The sequence below is a fragment of the Prenolepis imparis genome, unplaced genomic scaffold (assembly GCF_030444845.1).
Source record: "Prenolepis imparis isolate NDT839.2.m4 unplaced genomic scaffold, iyPreImpa1.0 SCAF_7, whole genome shotgun sequence".
Lineage (NCBI taxonomy): Eukaryota > Metazoa > Arthropoda > Insecta > Hymenoptera > Formicidae > Prenolepis > Prenolepis imparis.
The window spans coordinates 14,422,022-14,438,839 of NW_028141165.1; the positions used below are offsets into that span (position 1 = coordinate 14,422,022).

At 30.6% G+C, this 16,818-nt stretch overlaps 4 protein-coding genes across 13 annotated transcripts in view; 2 read left to right on the forward strand and 2 right to left on the reverse strand.

The window, feature by feature from the left end:
- Window positions 1-1,008: 1,008 nt before the first annotated feature.
- On the reverse strand, window positions 1,009-3,089 carry Arl8 (ADP-ribosylation factor-like protein 8). Its single transcript, XM_083042918.1, has 3 exons — window positions 2,813-3,089; window positions 1,868-2,184; window positions 1,009-1,762 (listed from the first exon to the last, which is right to left on the reverse strand). Exons 1-3 carry the CDS (start codon window positions 2,933-2,935, stop codon window positions 1,642-1,644), a joined length of 561 nt encoding a protein of 186 aa, XP_082899044.1. The 5' UTR covers window positions 2,936-3,089; the 3' UTR covers window positions 1,009-1,641.
- Window positions 3,090-3,930: 841 nt separating this feature from the next.
- On the forward strand, window positions 3,931-10,137 carry Twf (twinfilin actin binding protein). Of its 2 annotated transcripts, none has more exons than XM_083042722.1 (5): window positions 3,931-4,122; window positions 4,276-4,353; window positions 4,519-5,178; window positions 5,265-5,383; window positions 6,700-7,769. In XM_083042722.1, exons 1-5 carry the CDS (start codon window positions 4,098-4,100, stop codon window positions 6,862-6,864), a joined length of 1,047 nt encoding a protein of 348 aa, XP_082898848.1. In that variant the 5' UTR covers window positions 3,931-4,097; the 3' UTR covers window positions 6,865-7,769. The 2 variants fall into 2 exon arrangements, with proteins under 2 accessions (XP_082898848.1, XP_082898847.1); XM_083042721.1 differs by lacking the exon at window positions 6,700-7,769 and adding an exon at window positions 9,642-10,137 and having other exon boundaries at window positions 3,933-4,122.
- Window positions 10,138-10,412: 275 nt separating this feature from the next.
- Window positions 10,413-11,928, reverse strand: 140up (RPII140-upstream gene protein). The gene is made up of 5 exons (XM_083042723.1): window positions 11,774-11,928; window positions 11,437-11,654; window positions 11,101-11,355; window positions 10,771-11,019; window positions 10,413-10,574 (listed from the first exon to the last, which is right to left on the reverse strand). Exons 2-5 carry the CDS (start codon window positions 11,634-11,636, stop codon window positions 10,448-10,450), a joined length of 831 nt encoding a protein of 276 aa, XP_082898849.1. The 5' UTR covers window positions 11,637-11,654; window positions 11,774-11,928; the 3' UTR covers window positions 10,413-10,447.
- Window positions 11,929-12,179: 251 nt separating this feature from the next.
- The window catches only part of Tweek (transmembrane protein KIAA1109 homolog tweek), a 39,285-nt gene continuing 34,646 nt past the window's right edge, over window positions 12,180-16,818 (forward strand). For 6 of the 9 annotated variants that reach the window (XM_083042703.1, XM_083042706.1, XM_083042705.1 and 3 more), the window contains exons 1-6: window positions 12,180-12,344; window positions 12,890-13,208; window positions 13,272-13,415; window positions 13,496-13,818; window positions 14,063-16,344; window positions 16,503-16,798. In XM_083042703.1, the coding sequence (XP_082898829.1) occupies window positions 12,956-13,208; window positions 13,272-13,415; window positions 13,496-13,818; window positions 14,063-16,344; window positions 16,503-16,798 (3,298 nt within the window). In that variant the 5' untranslated portion in view covers window positions 12,180-12,344; window positions 12,890-12,955. The remainder of the gene's footprint in view (window positions 12,345-12,889; window positions 13,209-13,271; window positions 13,416-13,495; window positions 13,819-14,062; window positions 16,345-16,502; window positions 16,799-16,818) is intronic. The other 3 variants (XM_083042704.1, XM_083042707.1, XM_083042712.1) reach the window with 1 other exon arrangement.

Genomic DNA, 16,818 nt, shown 5'->3' on the forward strand with positions numbered 1-16,818 from the left:
GTGGCTACTTTATTAAGAGTGAGTCCACATGTGTAGTTAATAAATATAACAAAAGTTGGCTGTAACGAACACCGCTAGAAAATGAAATATTGTATCGCCATATAAACGAAGTTCAATATAGCTGAAGTTTCAGCAATTTGGATTTAAAGCCTTCCCCTTTTGTATACAGTTCACTGTTCCTGTCTCTTAAAAAAAATGCATATTTTGAAATGAATTATACATCTAGACTATATAATATCGCATAAATATATAATATTAAAATGCACACAATACACAAAATGGCTCTTCTCATTGACATAATTTTATAAACAAGAAATAAATCGACTTGATTTATTTGAAAACAGTGACTCATATTATATTAAGCAATTTAAACCGGATCAGAAAATTGAATTGTCGGAAAGTTAAGTGTATTTTCTGTGCCTGTGACACTTCATAGATATATAAACGAATACCAAAAATCATAGAATAAATAAAAAATAGGCAAATGTTTTTTAGATATCTCGACAAAGTAAATAAAAGCTATCTATTAAATGCAATCAATTCTCAGATAATCTTACAGCAGAGCTACTTCCAATGCTTTCTGTCTTTTGAGTTGTTTCTCCTTTTTCCTTTTCTTTTTAATTTTTTTAATAGCATTATTAAATCATCTTTTTAGTATCTTCTATTGTAAGCTTTTCTCGAGCAGAAAGATAATAATGATCCTATCGGGACTCAATCCTAGGTTCTTGTGAGCCATACATTATTTCATATCACTATATTCTTTCTCTTCACTTACATATTCTCTACCCTATATTGTTTTGTGAAATATATTTGACAAATAATTCTATTGTAAAATTTACTACAAATAATTTTGCATAAGTTATGCAGAATATAGTATGGACTTAGGATTATCATTCTCTTAAAGTAGAAAAGAACAAAAGTAATGTTTGCAATACTAGTAATGTTGTTTTTATTTGTTATTAAAGTTTTTTGAGGTGTATTAGAGTTTTATAATAATCAATAGTGATATCTTTGCGCATTGCATTTCATATAATAGCTACCATTTCTCTAATTTATACATGAAGTGCTTGGTATCTTTTGAGAGTACAAGAGAGAAATCAGAATATCGACATCTACAGACTATAATATCACAATAATTAATTACAATTATGTTGATATTATTTCAGCTTTACAATAGCAATCATAGAAAATACAGAAATACTAATTAGATTTAACTGTATTAAATATTGGAATATATATAAATATATATATATATATATGTATATATATATATATATATATATATATATATATATTCTCGGACTTACCTAGGAACGAAAATATAAAAAATTGTCCCTTATTACTAATGTGCTCGTGGGAAGTGAGTGCCTTATGATATAAATCACACGAGCATATTTCTTGGCATATAAGCACGATTTTTTTTTTCTTTTTTTTTTTTTTGGTTTTTTCTTTTGTTAATATTTTATGGTATTTGCACCATCCACAACTTAGATCAGCTAAAGCTCAAATAGTTTTCTACAATAATGACACATTTGAACAAAACTTGCCCAATACGCTCATTTTACAATTTGATCCCAATACTATTATCAGTATCAAAGATTCGTCACGATACTAACAAATAATAGGATATTTTTAAGAATATTAGCGAACTCCACTTTTTGAATGCGCTATGAGCCACTGTAACGTAATATCAATATTGTCTTTTTCTTTACACGAAATACTGTAGCAACAAATCTCGCGATCTTGAATCGCAGATAGATTCCTAAAACATATGTGTCGTCATATATATATATGTATATGTACATAAATATATATCCATGTACTTGTAGAATATTACATTATAGTTAAATTGTAATACGCAACTTACATTCTTTCTATGAGTCCATTCTCATCCAGCGCATGAGGTAGATCCCTTTTATTGCCCAAAACCAATACTGGTATCCCAGACAATTGTGGTTTATCCAATAAATTGTGCAATTCATTACGGCTTGCCTCGATTTTCTCTGAATCAGCTGCATCCACCATATAAACTATGGCGTTTACTCCTCTGCAATATCTTTCCCACATGGATCTAAACCTTGGTTGACCACCAATGTCCCACACTTTTATAGTGACATTGCCTTTGGTTATTTTACGCATATTAAAGCCTACAGTCGGTATCATATCTTCGCTAAATTGTCCTGACTAAATATATAAAAGAGAATTATTTTGATTTGTTGTTCAATTTGAAAACAACACATATATATATATATATATAATTATTATTGATTCTAATAATACAATATAATGTTTACAATAATTTTTATACTTTTGACATAACAAAATTATTCAAATACTCAAGTTTTGCAAATTAATTAATTTTTTAATTTATCGATATGTAGACAAAATTAATTATACGCAATATAAAATCATAATAAGATAGAAAAGGACCAACTTTAATCAAAATTATTTACATATATATGTTGTTATATATATATATTTTATCATTGCAGAAAAAAGTAAAACAAAAAAAAGAACACAATGCAAGAAAAATAAGCAGCAATTAAATCGAATAATTATTACAGTCGATCGTGCGATTTCGAACGTAGCGTTAAATCACAGGGCGTATGCGAAGACGATTTACATTATCAGAGAGACGAAGAGAGTTATTCCGAACGGATTATCGAATATAACCCCCAAGATATATTGACTTTTCGAGTTTGCCTAATTTTCACGAATTTCATATCGATGTCGAGTATAAACAAACATTCCTGGTATTTTGGCAACCGAATGGGAATGCGACATGATAAATAGAACGGAATGACTCACGTACCGCTATGACATTCACGAAAGTAGTTTTCCCACTGTACTGCAGACCGACGAGAGTGAGTTCCATCTCTTCCTTCCAGAAGAGAGACTTGAACCAGTCCAAGATCCGATTAATAAGGGCCAACATGCTGAATTGTTTCGTGCGATCAGATCCAGCTCCAAAGTTGGAAGAGATTAAAATGAGGAAACTCCTTCAAAATACGACCGCTTAAACCTCTCGACGTTTAGATCTCACTGTATCCGCCGTCGGGCTACGTCTGATCTGACGTTTCGCAGGTCGAGAAACAAATTCCACGCATGCGCAATAACGGCATGCGCAGCAGACGAAGTAGGCCCTGCGCACAAGAAGCAGAGGAAATTAGGAACAGGAATAAATATTTATTTTTTTGAAGTATGTTTTTTTTATAATTTTATCTATAATATATTTTATAAATAATTAAGTAAATAATTATAAATAAATCTTTAAAATATTCATTCTTTTATTTTTAATATATGTTTAATTTTATATATATGTTTTATATGTTTAATTTTATTTATTAATATTTTTATTATTATTATGTTTAATTTTATTTATTTATAATTTTATTTATTAATATTTTTATTATTATTAATATGTTTAATTTTATTTATTTATAATTTTATTTATTAATATTTTTATTATTATTAATATGTTTAATTTTATTTATTTATAATTTTATTTAAGGTAAATAATTATAAATAAATCTTTAAAATATTTATTCTTTTATTTTTAATATATGTTTAATTTTATATATGTTTCATATATTTAATTTTATTTATTAATATTTTTATTATTATTAATATGTTTAATTTTATTTATTTATAATTTATTTATTATATATTTTGTAAATAATAAAGCAAATAATTATAAATAAATCTTTAAAATATTTATTCTATCATTTCTAATATATATTTAATTTTATATGTTTAATCTATATATATATTTAATTTTAAAATATTAATATTTTATTTTTAATATTTCTAATTGAACGATTTATTTACATTTTGAAATTTCGCGCTTTGTCCAACTAAGGATATGGCGATATGTCATGTGATTCGCAAATTGCAGCTCGTACAACTAGTTAAACTGTGATCTATGGACAAATGAAATACTTTCCTCTTTCCTTTCTTGTGAAAGTCTCTAGTTTTAATTTAGGAAAGAATTTTAGTGATACTTTCTTCTCGAAAACTTTGGCACAGATAGAAAAAAATATTTCTCGGAAATTATCGACGTATATTTAATACAGCAACGAAGCAACTTGTCTCGCAAAATGTCACATCAGACAGGAATTAAAGGTGATTATATTATACGCTTTTTATTATACATAATGTATCTCTCTCCCTCTCTCTATGGCAAAGATTAATTGCAATAAAGCGTCTGTATAAAGATATTTTATAATTTTAAGTGTCATCGTTAACAATCGTTGTGATAAGATTGATTTGTTTTAGCCAATGATGCATTAAAGAAATTGTTCACGAAATGCCGTGACGGAAAAATACGAGTACTAAAGATTTCGATAGAAAATGGTAAGTTTCGTTGAATTATGCAAATTTGCATTTCTATTATAATTTTATAATAGCAGAATTTTTTTCTACTATAATATTTTACTTAAAAATTTTGCAGTTTAAGATTTGGAAATTAAAAAGTACATGTAATATTTTTTTGATATTTATTTATTTTTTCCTTTCCAGAACAATTAACTCCGGTATCTAGTTCTAAGCCAATAAACAAGTGGCAAGACGATTATGATAAAATGATCAAGCCATTAATTGAGGAGAATCAGCCGGCTTATATTCTTTATAGAATGGATACAAAGTCGCCGGATTCTGGCTACGATTGGTTATTTATCTCTTGGTCTCCAGATACCGCACCAGTGAGACAAAAAATGCTTTATGCATCTACTAAAGCTACGCTGAAGCAAGAATTTGGCACGTCTTCGATAAAGGAAGAACTGCACAGCACCGTTCCAGAAGATATTACGCTGGATGGTTACCATAAGTATAAAAGAAATGATACGGTGCCTGTGCCGTTGACAATAGCGGAGGAGGAATTGGCTGAATTGAAAAAGACTACTGCAACTACAGATTACAGCGTAGAAACAAGACATCAGACATTGAGTGGTGTAGCATTTCCAGTATCGGATAAAGCCAAACAGGCTATTGTAGAACTTGAAAAGGGAATTCATGAATATGTTCAGTTAAAAATTGAATTGGATGAAGAAAAGATACATTTAGTAATGGCTTGTGATATTTCTTTAGATAAATTACCTACTAAAATTCCATCCGATGTCGCTAGATATCATCTTTATAATTTTAAACATACTCATGAAGGAGATTACACGGAAAGCATAGGTAAATTTAATGATAAATAATCTAGTAGCTTTATACACACCGATATAGTACAAGTAATTTTAACATTTTTCTTTTTTCTTTTTTAGTTTTTATATATAGCATGCCGGGATATAGTTGCAGTATTAAAGAGAGAATGTTATATTCATCATGCAAAGCACCTCTTCTTGATCTTATCCAGTCTCTAGGAGTTACTATAGCAAAAAAGGTTAGTATATATTTAATCTCTTAATAATTTATTTTTATTATTTTATTATCTTATTTTTATTCTTAATCATTTTTACACAAGTATATTTTATATATTTCTATTCTGTCTCATTTTTATATATATATATATATATATATATATATATATATATTTCTTTATCAATATTACTAGTTTAAGTTTGAAGATAATATTGCAATTAAATAGATATATTTTTGAAATGATAAAAAGTTTAAAACTTTGATATAAAAATCATAAAAAATTATATATATATATGTATGATGATGTATGTTGTTATATATGTGTGTATGTGTTTTATGATGTGGAACTATGTGTATATGTATGATACACACATAGTTCTATGCTATGTCATAAGATATGTATATAATTTTTCGTGAATTTTGATATTAATCAAACTTTTAAACCTTATTATTTCAAAAATGCACACATACACACACAGAGAGACAGAAATAGAGAGAGAGAGAGAGAGAGAGAATGTTTCAAACTTCTTGTGACTACTTAATGGCAAACTCCTGAGTTCATTTGAAAACGAAAATTCTTGTATCAAAATGTAGAAGCTATAATTGTTTTTAAATAAAAAGTATTTAGGAAGAAAGAGAGAGAGGTGTTAAAATTGATTAATTAGATTGGATAAAGTTTGAATGCTCAGGTATAATACAGTATACAGTAGAAATTTCTGTAGAATCATTTCTATTCTCGATATTGATATAATTTTATATATAATATTATTGAAGTTAATTCTTAAATTTGATTTATTTATAATTGATCTATTGCGAAAATAATATCTAGATCACAAAGATATTGACATTAAACGCGATGCGTATCGAACTGTCAAAGTTGTCACCTGAAATTTATATGAATAACATATACACACACACACAAATGGGATGGGATGCATAAATGTGTGTGTCTCATCCCATTTTTGTATTTAAATTAAGGAAGTGTGTGTGTTTATATATCATAATATTGTATATATCAATACATTCTCTCTCTTTTTCTTAATTAAATATATCTTTAGAGCTAACCGGGGATTGGGAAGGGGATATTTATATTATATAATATATATATATAACGCTTCAAATGTAAATCATGTGCCATGCTTATAATAATTTTCAACAATTAAAATATCCTTGGTCTATGTAACGCTTGCTTTTCTAAATCATGCAACATTATTGCATCAACAATATCAACAATATTGCTATTATCTATTATTTCTTATTTGATATTTTAAATATTTTTCACATGTAAACATATGTATATATAACTGCCATCTCTGTATTATATAAATGCAATCCCAGTTGGAAGTAAATAGTGGGGAAGAGTTAACAGATATGTTAGAAGATCCTTCAAGCATAAAAGACACAGCTGCAATAACTCCCGCAACTCCATCAACACCTTGTGCCCCTACTCAATTCATACCAGAGAAAAAATCAAAACAGAAACGATCTTGTGTTTTAAGCTAAAACTGGCCTAAAGTATTTGTCTCTGTCTTATTGCTTCCGCTAATTGAAAATGTTTGTGATGTTTTGCGCGTCAAATATTTTTTTATCCATGAATAGAATAGTAGTATAATATTATGACATCATTGATGGCTCATTTGAAGTAAAATAATGGATTTCCAATGGTTCCAAATACTAGAACAAATACATTTGCAATTATATATACATATATATATATATATATATATATATATATATATATGTATATATGAATATATATGTGTTGCAAATTAATTTAAAAGCAGTAGAAAGAAAGCGTGCATTATAGAAAAGAATATTAATCTCAATGTTGTTAATCAACATTTAGAATTAATTTATGTGTCAAAGTAAAACGTAAATATCTATTTAATGAAAACAGAATAAACTAAATAATGTATTTTTCTAAATTATAAAGGCAAAAATGTCACGCATATGAAAGGCTCTCTGTTGTGAAACGCCATTATATCTACAAATAACTTAATGTGAGATATAATACAACTCCATATATATTTCGTATTATATTTTAAAGACATACTCTATGAAATTTTTGTTTTATATGAAATATTGTGCTGAAATAGAGTGAAATCCACTTTGTTTGACATTAAAAGCTAAGCCTCATTTTTTTGGATTTTATATTTTGGATTTTATTAGACATATAAACACTATGTATGTGATAAATGAAATGTGAATTTAATTTAATTATATATAGAGAATGTGTAACAACATTCTATTTATATAGTTTCCCCATTTTTTATTTTATATATATTTTATACATATATGTAATTCCTATATTTAATAGAACACCTTGTATTTGTGTACACACACACACACACACACACACACACACACACACACACACACACACACACACACACACACAAACACGCACACACACGCACGCACACTTCAAAAAAATATATAAAATTCCATTATATTGAGTCCCGAATTAGTTCCTATAGTTAGTTCCTATAATTAGTTCCTTATAAAAAGTGATATGTATCCTCTTTTAAGTATTCTTTAAGTGGAATTTGAAGGCTTGGCTTTTAAGCTCATTCAAATAGTCATATATATATATATAAGATTTAGTAATGCAATATTTTTAATATTGATACGTAGTAATTTGCATATAATATGTGACGGACAGAGAGTTAGGAAAAATTCCATATTTGCTCTAGATAGAGATAAAAAGATAGAAGAAGAGATAGAGAAAGAGCTAAAGCCATTCACCTAACTTCTCTATGAAACGTATTTGATGATAATGTAGTGGACAGTGATAAATACGCGAGCACGATATTAACATGAATATATTTTTTTTGCACATTATGAAATATATATATATATATATTTCAGCTATAAAATAATAATAACACTCTAGTTATTCTACATATAAAATTTTATATCATGTTCTACATATATTGTAAATGCTACAAAAATATTAGATTCTACAAATACGTATGAAATAAGACTGATTTGAGGCGGGTCCTATCAGCTGTTAAACATTTACATAAATTTACTGTCTTGTAAGATCAATTTAAAATTATTCTTTTATTCTTGAAAAAGTTACATTATACCAAAAATCCTTATATTTCATGTATTTATTATTTTTAAATACATCTCTATATTTTCAAAGAGAATTTTCTGAAACATTTTTAAGTGCATTTATGCAATTTACAGCAGATAGGACTAAAATTCGATAACCAGCAACAAAATATACAAGAGGCATTCTATTTTTCGTAATCTGTATTTTTTAAAAATACCTGTAGCTTTTTATAAAAACTTAAAATATTTTAGTCTAAAATAGAAAGAAGTGAGAAATTGGTAGGTCTACTCTTGCGCTGTGAAGATTATTTGTGAGTTAAATTCTTGTAATTTTTTCTCTTCCATGCACAGTTATGTTTCTTATATTGTTTAAATAAATAATGTGTCTTATGATTTTAAAGAAATTTATAAATTATAAAAGTTATGGAGGATTCTATTTACAACAGTTTATCTATAAAGCTGGAAGAGGAAATAAAATGATATTTGACTCACATATTTGCTATAGATGTAGTTAAGTTAATTCTTGTATTATGCTAAAAAAAAAAAAAAAAATTTAGTTACAGTGTTCTATTTTACAAGATCATGACGCACAGTGTTATCTAGCATGTTTTAATTAAGTAATCATATCAGGCCTATTCTGTAATTGTTTAATTTTATTTTAACTCTGATATTTCTTCAGTTATGGTTATATAGATTCATTCAAAGAAATTGTATATCTTGTCAATATCAAATATACTGGAAATAAAATAAAGCATCATGCAATTTAAACTTACAATTTGGTGTTTCTCTTTATATCATGTTCAGTATTATGTATATTTATACCAGGTACATACAATGTAATTTGCTAAGGGCCATTTTAGGTACGTATGTATTTGCAATTAACAAAGAAAAGACTCTTTTCGTGATAAATGGATCCTTAAATGGGTACGCGATTACTTTTAAAATTTGAAAGCATGTTTGTTACAGAATTTACAGAATAGGCCTGTCATACATGACCTATAGCCACCTCAATTAATTTACAAAATTAATTTACAAACTTTTCTATCTCTATATGTACACGCAATGTCATGAATATTTTTTATTGCTTTTTTTTTTTTTTTTTTTGCAAATTGGGACATATATTTGCAAAAATGTGTATATGTGTATGTCGTATGTGCATATAATCTTTTATATATGTAGTTACTGTTTCTTGTTCTTATTAAATTGTGTATTAAATTATATAGCTTGAAATAACTGACGGAAAGGAACTTACCGAGGAATTTTTTCAAGAGGAGTTGCATCCAAAAATTAGTTTGCATCAGCCAAAATTTGCTAAACCCAAGGGTCCACCGAACAGAGGTGCTAAGCGTATAACCAAGGTTCAAGAGTTAGTATCTTCTGATCAAAGAAGTTAAATAAATAATTAAATTAAATTTTGAAATTTATTATCAGGATAAAAGCAGAATAGCACAGTAGTCTTTTTTCTATTATACTTTCTTGTGCACATCCATCATTGTATTGAAATGTGCATATAAAATCTTTTCATTTATTTTCAATGAAAAGTATTAATATTTTTTAATTACGTTAAAAAAATGTAATTTTTAGGCACAATATATTTGGCTTATTTTGTAAATATACTGAAAAATATCTATATAATTATTTATTCTATCGTTTAATTTCTATTCTAATTTTTACATATAAAAAAAATTCATCAAACCTTTAATTTTTAAGCACAATTTATATTTTGGCTTATTCTGTAAATATACTGAAAAAATATATAAATTATTTATTCTATTGTTAATTTCTATTTAAATTTTTACTTGCATGATATAAAAAAATTCATCGAACTTTGCACTTATTATGATAAATTATTTGTAGAATTTGTATGTTTATTAAAGAATGATTTTAAATCATTTTGCCTTGCAAAATTTTGACTAATTATTAACAGATAAATAATAAAGATACGTAATATGTATGTACAAGATTTATAGATGAATATAATATAAAGACACATATATCTATATGTACAAGATTTATTTACATAATAAGTTTATGTTTTATGATCTTCAATATTCACTCTTTGTTGAGCCAAGCGAACTTTTTGATTTTCTTCATATAGCTGTTTCACTTCTGGTAATTCAGTATTCAAGCATTCTTTTATCTTCTTATGCATAGTCCTATGATTATCGAATATATGAAATATTAGTACTAATATCAGAGATATAATGATAAATAGATGATAATACAAACAGATACGTTTTATAATTTCTATATAAAATATGTAACAAAATTGAATTATATATTATAAAATTTCTTTATAGAAAAAAATTAAATTTAATTAAATTACAAAAGAAGTGATATTTTTGTACTTACTCATCCCTTGAATTTACCCATTGTTGTTGTGCTTCTAGTACTTCATCTATAGTTATTCCTGATATTTTAAGAATAAGAATTGAGACGCCACCACATATTCCACCTAATATACCACCAAGTCCCATGCCAACGAGCGCTGCTCGCAATCCTAAATTCATTTTAAATAGTAATCCTGTTACAGAACCGCCTAACATATAATTGTCTATCGTTAATTTTCCTCGATACGCCGTTGTACATGTTGCTACAGAACTGTAAAAAAAAAAGAATATATCTTTAATTTATAGTAAAATCTTCCTATAAATTTTATATAGACTACAGAGATGTACTTACCTGAATATAAAACAAAAAAGCCCAAGTTTTGCTCCCATTCTTGCACCCTTTCTTATAAAATTCGTAGTAACTGCCTGTTGAAGATGCCATTTTGCATCAAAGTGACTTATAAACTTTGTCGCTTCATTATTTGAGATAAAATTATCTACAGTATTCCTAGTTGCACCCATGCCGCCCAAGGCTACACCAAGCACACCACCTGATAATGTTATATTTATGATAGACGTCAATTCTTTCGATAAGTAACCATCTTGGCTGTAAAATAAAATTATTTATAACAATTGTTAACTGTATATATATATATAGTTAATTTGATAATATACAGTAGATACATACTTTGTACGAAATACTTTTTTTACTCTATCCCAACCCAATTTATCATCCAGTGGCTCTATCACGCTATTCACAGGCTTGTCAAAATCATCATTATTAGTAAATGGAAATACGGCCATTAATATTGGGCTTCTAGCTATCAGGCCTAAGCGCATCATTCTGACAGTTTTTAAGAATTTATTGCAAATCACGTATGTATACATATAAGTGTTGTAATAAATCTGCAACAGAATTAAAAGTATATAAACATTTATACATAAACATTAATATAAACAATGGAATATACAACGGAATAATTAATCTCATTATTTAAGATCTTTATAACTTTCATATATACAACCTTTTCAGCTATAAAGTCAATATAAATATTCAAATGAGAGGATGTAAAACACTCTTTATATGCTTTCCAGCAACAAATATACACAGACAAAACTTGTAATTTACTCTCATGGGATTTTCTCCCATGCGAGCTATGGAAGCCTCTGTGCGCATGCGTCGAAGAGATGACAGATGACGTCACAGCAGAATCAGCTGTTACCACTGACACTTGACGTCACACGATTGGCTATTAAATAGAGAAATTCTGGGGACTTAAAAAATTCTCCATTCGATAGCCAATCACGTCACAGTGTGTCTAGTGACATTGTTGGTAATGGAGGAATTGAAAATATCGATATAGATGAGGGCGCTATTAAAAAATCCGGCTCTCCACCTACATCTTCTATTATATCTATGGAATACAATGTCAGTGGTTAGTGGTTATGCGTGTCACACTATTCCTTACTATTCATCGATGACAGTTTTCTGATATCTTTTCGGAGCTTGCTGGAATGATAAACATAAAAACATGAAAAAGAGAGATCTCGCACGTCAACATTTCGGTGCACTTTATATCCGAGTGATTAATAAAGGTAAACGATTGAATTAAAATGTGCTGTTTGCATTAGATATTTTCTTGCACAGAGATAGGATTGTTACTATTGCGACGAATTATTTTTAAAGATAAAAAAATTCTAGATTGTGCCTTTGTATGATATTGCATGAATAAATAAGTGTATGCTGTTTAATATATATTTATCAAAGCTATTTATTAGATACGTTTATACGTAATTTTTCGTGCACGTTCGATATGCCAAACTTTTAATTACAAAATATCAAATTTTTTTATACATTAATTGTTATAAATGTAAAGATTATGTTGATAATTTAGATAAATTCAAAATAAAGAGATAAAATGTATATTAAATATATAATAATAACAAATTTTCAATAAAAATAAATTTAATAAATCAAATAATTTTATTTTTTTTTAATTTATTGTATTAATAATTATATAAAACTTAATAATTGAACATAAATATATAATTAACATATATATATATATATATATGTATATATATATATATATATATAATGTATTAACACATTTGCGACAAATCTTGTTTTATTATTTTAGAGAGAATACATAAATTATTATGAGTAACAACTTCTAATTTAACGGACGGAGGGAAATAACGCCATCATGGAGGAAAACGAAGGATACAATGTTACAGTCTCATCTTTCTTTGGAATCGAACCAGCCTTTTGGAATTATTCCGATCATGTCATCCTGGATGACCTTAAAATGGACAGCAACTTCATATGGTTGCTGTGTTCATTAGTATCCGCCATATTCTGGATTGTTTATATCGCTTATTATAATAGCAGAGTGGCTGGTTATATTTTAACAAAATTATTAAATCGATTTGTTATTAGAGATGGATATATTAAAGTTGGTAAGGACACAATTGTTGTTGGATCATTTGTATCAAAGTATTTATTTTATTTTCACTTTACAGGTTCCTTCACACTAAGTGCATTAAGTGGAAAAATAATGTTCAGGGACATTGATTACATTACAATGGATTATAGCTTTAGAATCCAGGATGGCTGGCTTATATTCAGATGGTGGAGAAGCTACATTCCTAAAGATGTATCGGAAGGTATAAAACATTCTCCTCCAATATTTAATATGATAAATCTTAAAATAAAATAATATAATTAAAATTTTCTATAATTATAGATCTTTCACACTCTGATACACGATTGTCGGTTATGCTGAACGGGTTTGAGTTACATGTCTACAATCGCTGTCAACTTTACACACAATTGGAAAAGTCTTTTGGTCTTTCGTCGCAAATGTTCCCTGACGAGGAAGATCACAATGTAAATATGGATGATCGAGACGGGGAATCTATAAATAATGCAGCCAATGAAACTCGTCATTCACAAATCAATGCGATTGATGTATCTCGTCACGTAGATAACATCAGAAAAAAGGAGGCTCACGTGATCGCACGTACTTGGAGAGATCTGATACCAGTTATTAAACTAGACATTTGCACGGTTAGTAACAACATAACATTTTTTTTCTACTTTAATTTGAATTCTTCTTTGCATCTCTATTAACGATGAATAAAGATGTTGAAATAAAAACCATTTAAATGGAAATGTAAAATAGTTTTTGAAAAAATGTATTTTAAATAGGTATTTTACATTTTGTATTTCCATTTTAAATGTATCTATTTCAAATAATGCACATCTCTGACGAGAAGGAAGCTTTTTAAAAATATTATTTGCATTTTTCTAGGGAAGACTGGTATTTGGTAATCGTTTGGTACCAACTACACTATCCATAACTGTCGAGGAGGCGCATTTTGTATATTCCACAAAACCGGCGGCATCTAGGCACGATCATTTCATGCACTTCACCAAGTGCAAGGCGGAGAATTTCAAAGTTATTTTAGCCCCGAGTCCAAAGTACACCGGGATGATCGACGATCCGCCCAGATATATGGGAGAGGGTTTCGTGGTTTTAAGTTCGAACAATATGGAGGTTTATTATTACATGGACGAGCCAGGCGTCGTACCGGAACATCCCGAAATGATACAACTGGTAAATGGGGATATGGTCGAGGCGATGCCACCGATATGGGGTATCGACATCAAGTGTGGAAAGGGCACCGATTTCAGTTACGGTCCATGGGCCGACAGGCAGCGGGAGCATCTATTCAAATTCTTCTTTCCCAATAATTATCAGCCGCTAAAAATTACTAAATCACCCAAACCGGGGGATAAGAGACAAGTTCAGTCGTTCGACATTAGATTGTCGACGCTGAATGAAGCGACGATCGATATACTTTTCAGTAAAAATAGAGAGACCAACGCTGTTCATGTTAACGTAGGGCCAGGCTCGTACTTGGAAATTACAATGCCGTGGATAGTATTACAAGACGGATACACGACGAAGCTAACCGGTCAGCTTCTGCATCTGGAGGCCACGACTAGTCTACAGTATCGGAGTCTGGTCGAGAGCGAGACTTTGGAATTTGGAGTGAAGTGTCACTATCCCATCAAATGGAACGATCATCAAGAGTGGACGCTGAATTTAACTGGATGCAAAGCTACCGCGAATTTAGTCTACTTGCACAAGGACTTCTTTCAAGATATGATCAACGATTGGGCGAGCAAGGCGAGACCCGACATCCTACACTTTGTCCCGTACACCTGGAAATTTAATTTACTCTTGAAGGAATTCGAACTGATTACGACCTGCAACGAGTACAATTGGATCGACTGCTCGTCCCAGAATCAGGAGAATGCGCATATCGCTTTCTGCGGGGAATGTTTCGATCTGTCGTTCGATCTTCCGTTCGTGGACTTCCTGCCTGTTACGATACCACTGCGTTTCTGGATTCAGGGGGAAAGCGTCGATCTCTCGTTCTACTTGCCAGAAGTCAATACCAATCGTGTTATCTTGCTGGCGTTGGACAAGAATGCGAAGATCATGACGCGCGACGGGTCTCACAAGCATCTGCACGAGTTAAACAGAGGCAAGAAATGGAGGAACTTTTGTCAGAAGGAATCGGGTTGGGTGGATTGCTGGTCCGTACCAATTGTAGCCCTGAGCATCAACTATACTTACCACTTGTGCCCACCCCTAGGTCCCACACCGCAAGCCAATATAACGACTCCGGAAAAGGAGGAGATCCTTTTGTCCCCCATGCGAATTCCCAAGTGTAGGAAATCACCGGGCTTGCAGTGGGCGAGAAGCGGGGCGCAAAAGTTCGACCCGCAGTCCATAACGCCCGATAAAGTCAGCGTGGAACTCGAAATCGGGCCGTCCGTATTGATCCTATACGGATCGCTGCTGAAGAACTTCATGCACTTGAAGGAGAACATCTTCGGGGATTATCAAACGTTCACCGATATGCAACAGAGTAGGGCGAGTTCGACGCCGATCAACGCGGAGAGAAGCAACAAGGATAAGGATGTGCAAAACAGCAGCGTCGAGGTGTCCATGGAAGACGAGGAGATCAAATCCAAGCCGTTCGATTCGAGGGATTACAGAGCCCTGGAAGTGACAGTTGGCGTCACTATGCACGACATTCAGGCGCATCTGATCAAGAATTGCAACGAGGACGATCCGTCGTGTCCGATTATAATCCTGGAACGCTTCGGATTCGAAATGAGGAAGAGCTACAGGGAGACCCAGCTACAGCTTTTGCTCTCTCCCGCGATTGCTCTGCTCACGGATAACGTGGTGAGATCGAATAAGGAGCATCATCTGAATCAGGGACATTTGATGCTGAGCGCGCTGCAAGTTAGAGGACACGCTATGTTCAGCAACGAGGGAAGGAGCCTGGATCAGGAGACACTGGAGTATGCGTGGTTGATTGAGGTGCAATTGGGCAAATTGAGCGGAAAGATCACCTCCCCTCAACTGCACCATTTCGTTACGTCGTTGGAGACCTTTCTGTTGATGGCGAAGAATACTGAAAACAGTCTACGTCCACCCAATTTACCCTTTCAATGTCATCATGGTCTTCCTCCGCTTCAATGTCCAGAAAGCGATGTCGATAAACATTATAGGTATGTTTTCTTTATCTTCTAGTCTACAAGATGTTTTATTTTAAGTAATAGTAAGTAATAGTCGAATATTTTGCAGTCATAGTTTCAGCGATATTCAATTATATTGATCAAAATGAAGCAAACCTGTATGATAAAGATTTATCAACCATTTTTACTAGATGCCCGAGTTCCGAGGATATAAAGTATCGAATGACGAGGCTATCTATAGACGCCATTGATTTATATCTGCAAGAAGCAGGCACCGCTATACAATTTTGGATATCTCCGATTCGCGTTGCCACTTGTAATCTTCACGGACACCAAGTGAAATCGGGCGTCACAGCTGTTCTACCTACAATATCGATTCGGCAGTTTGTATCCGCGGCGGATTACTTCGCGAATACAAGTAACACCAATACAACTGGCAGCGGAAGATCCCATAATAATGCAAGCAGCCGGATGTCAGGTATTTTTCGTATGTATCTGCGAATTATG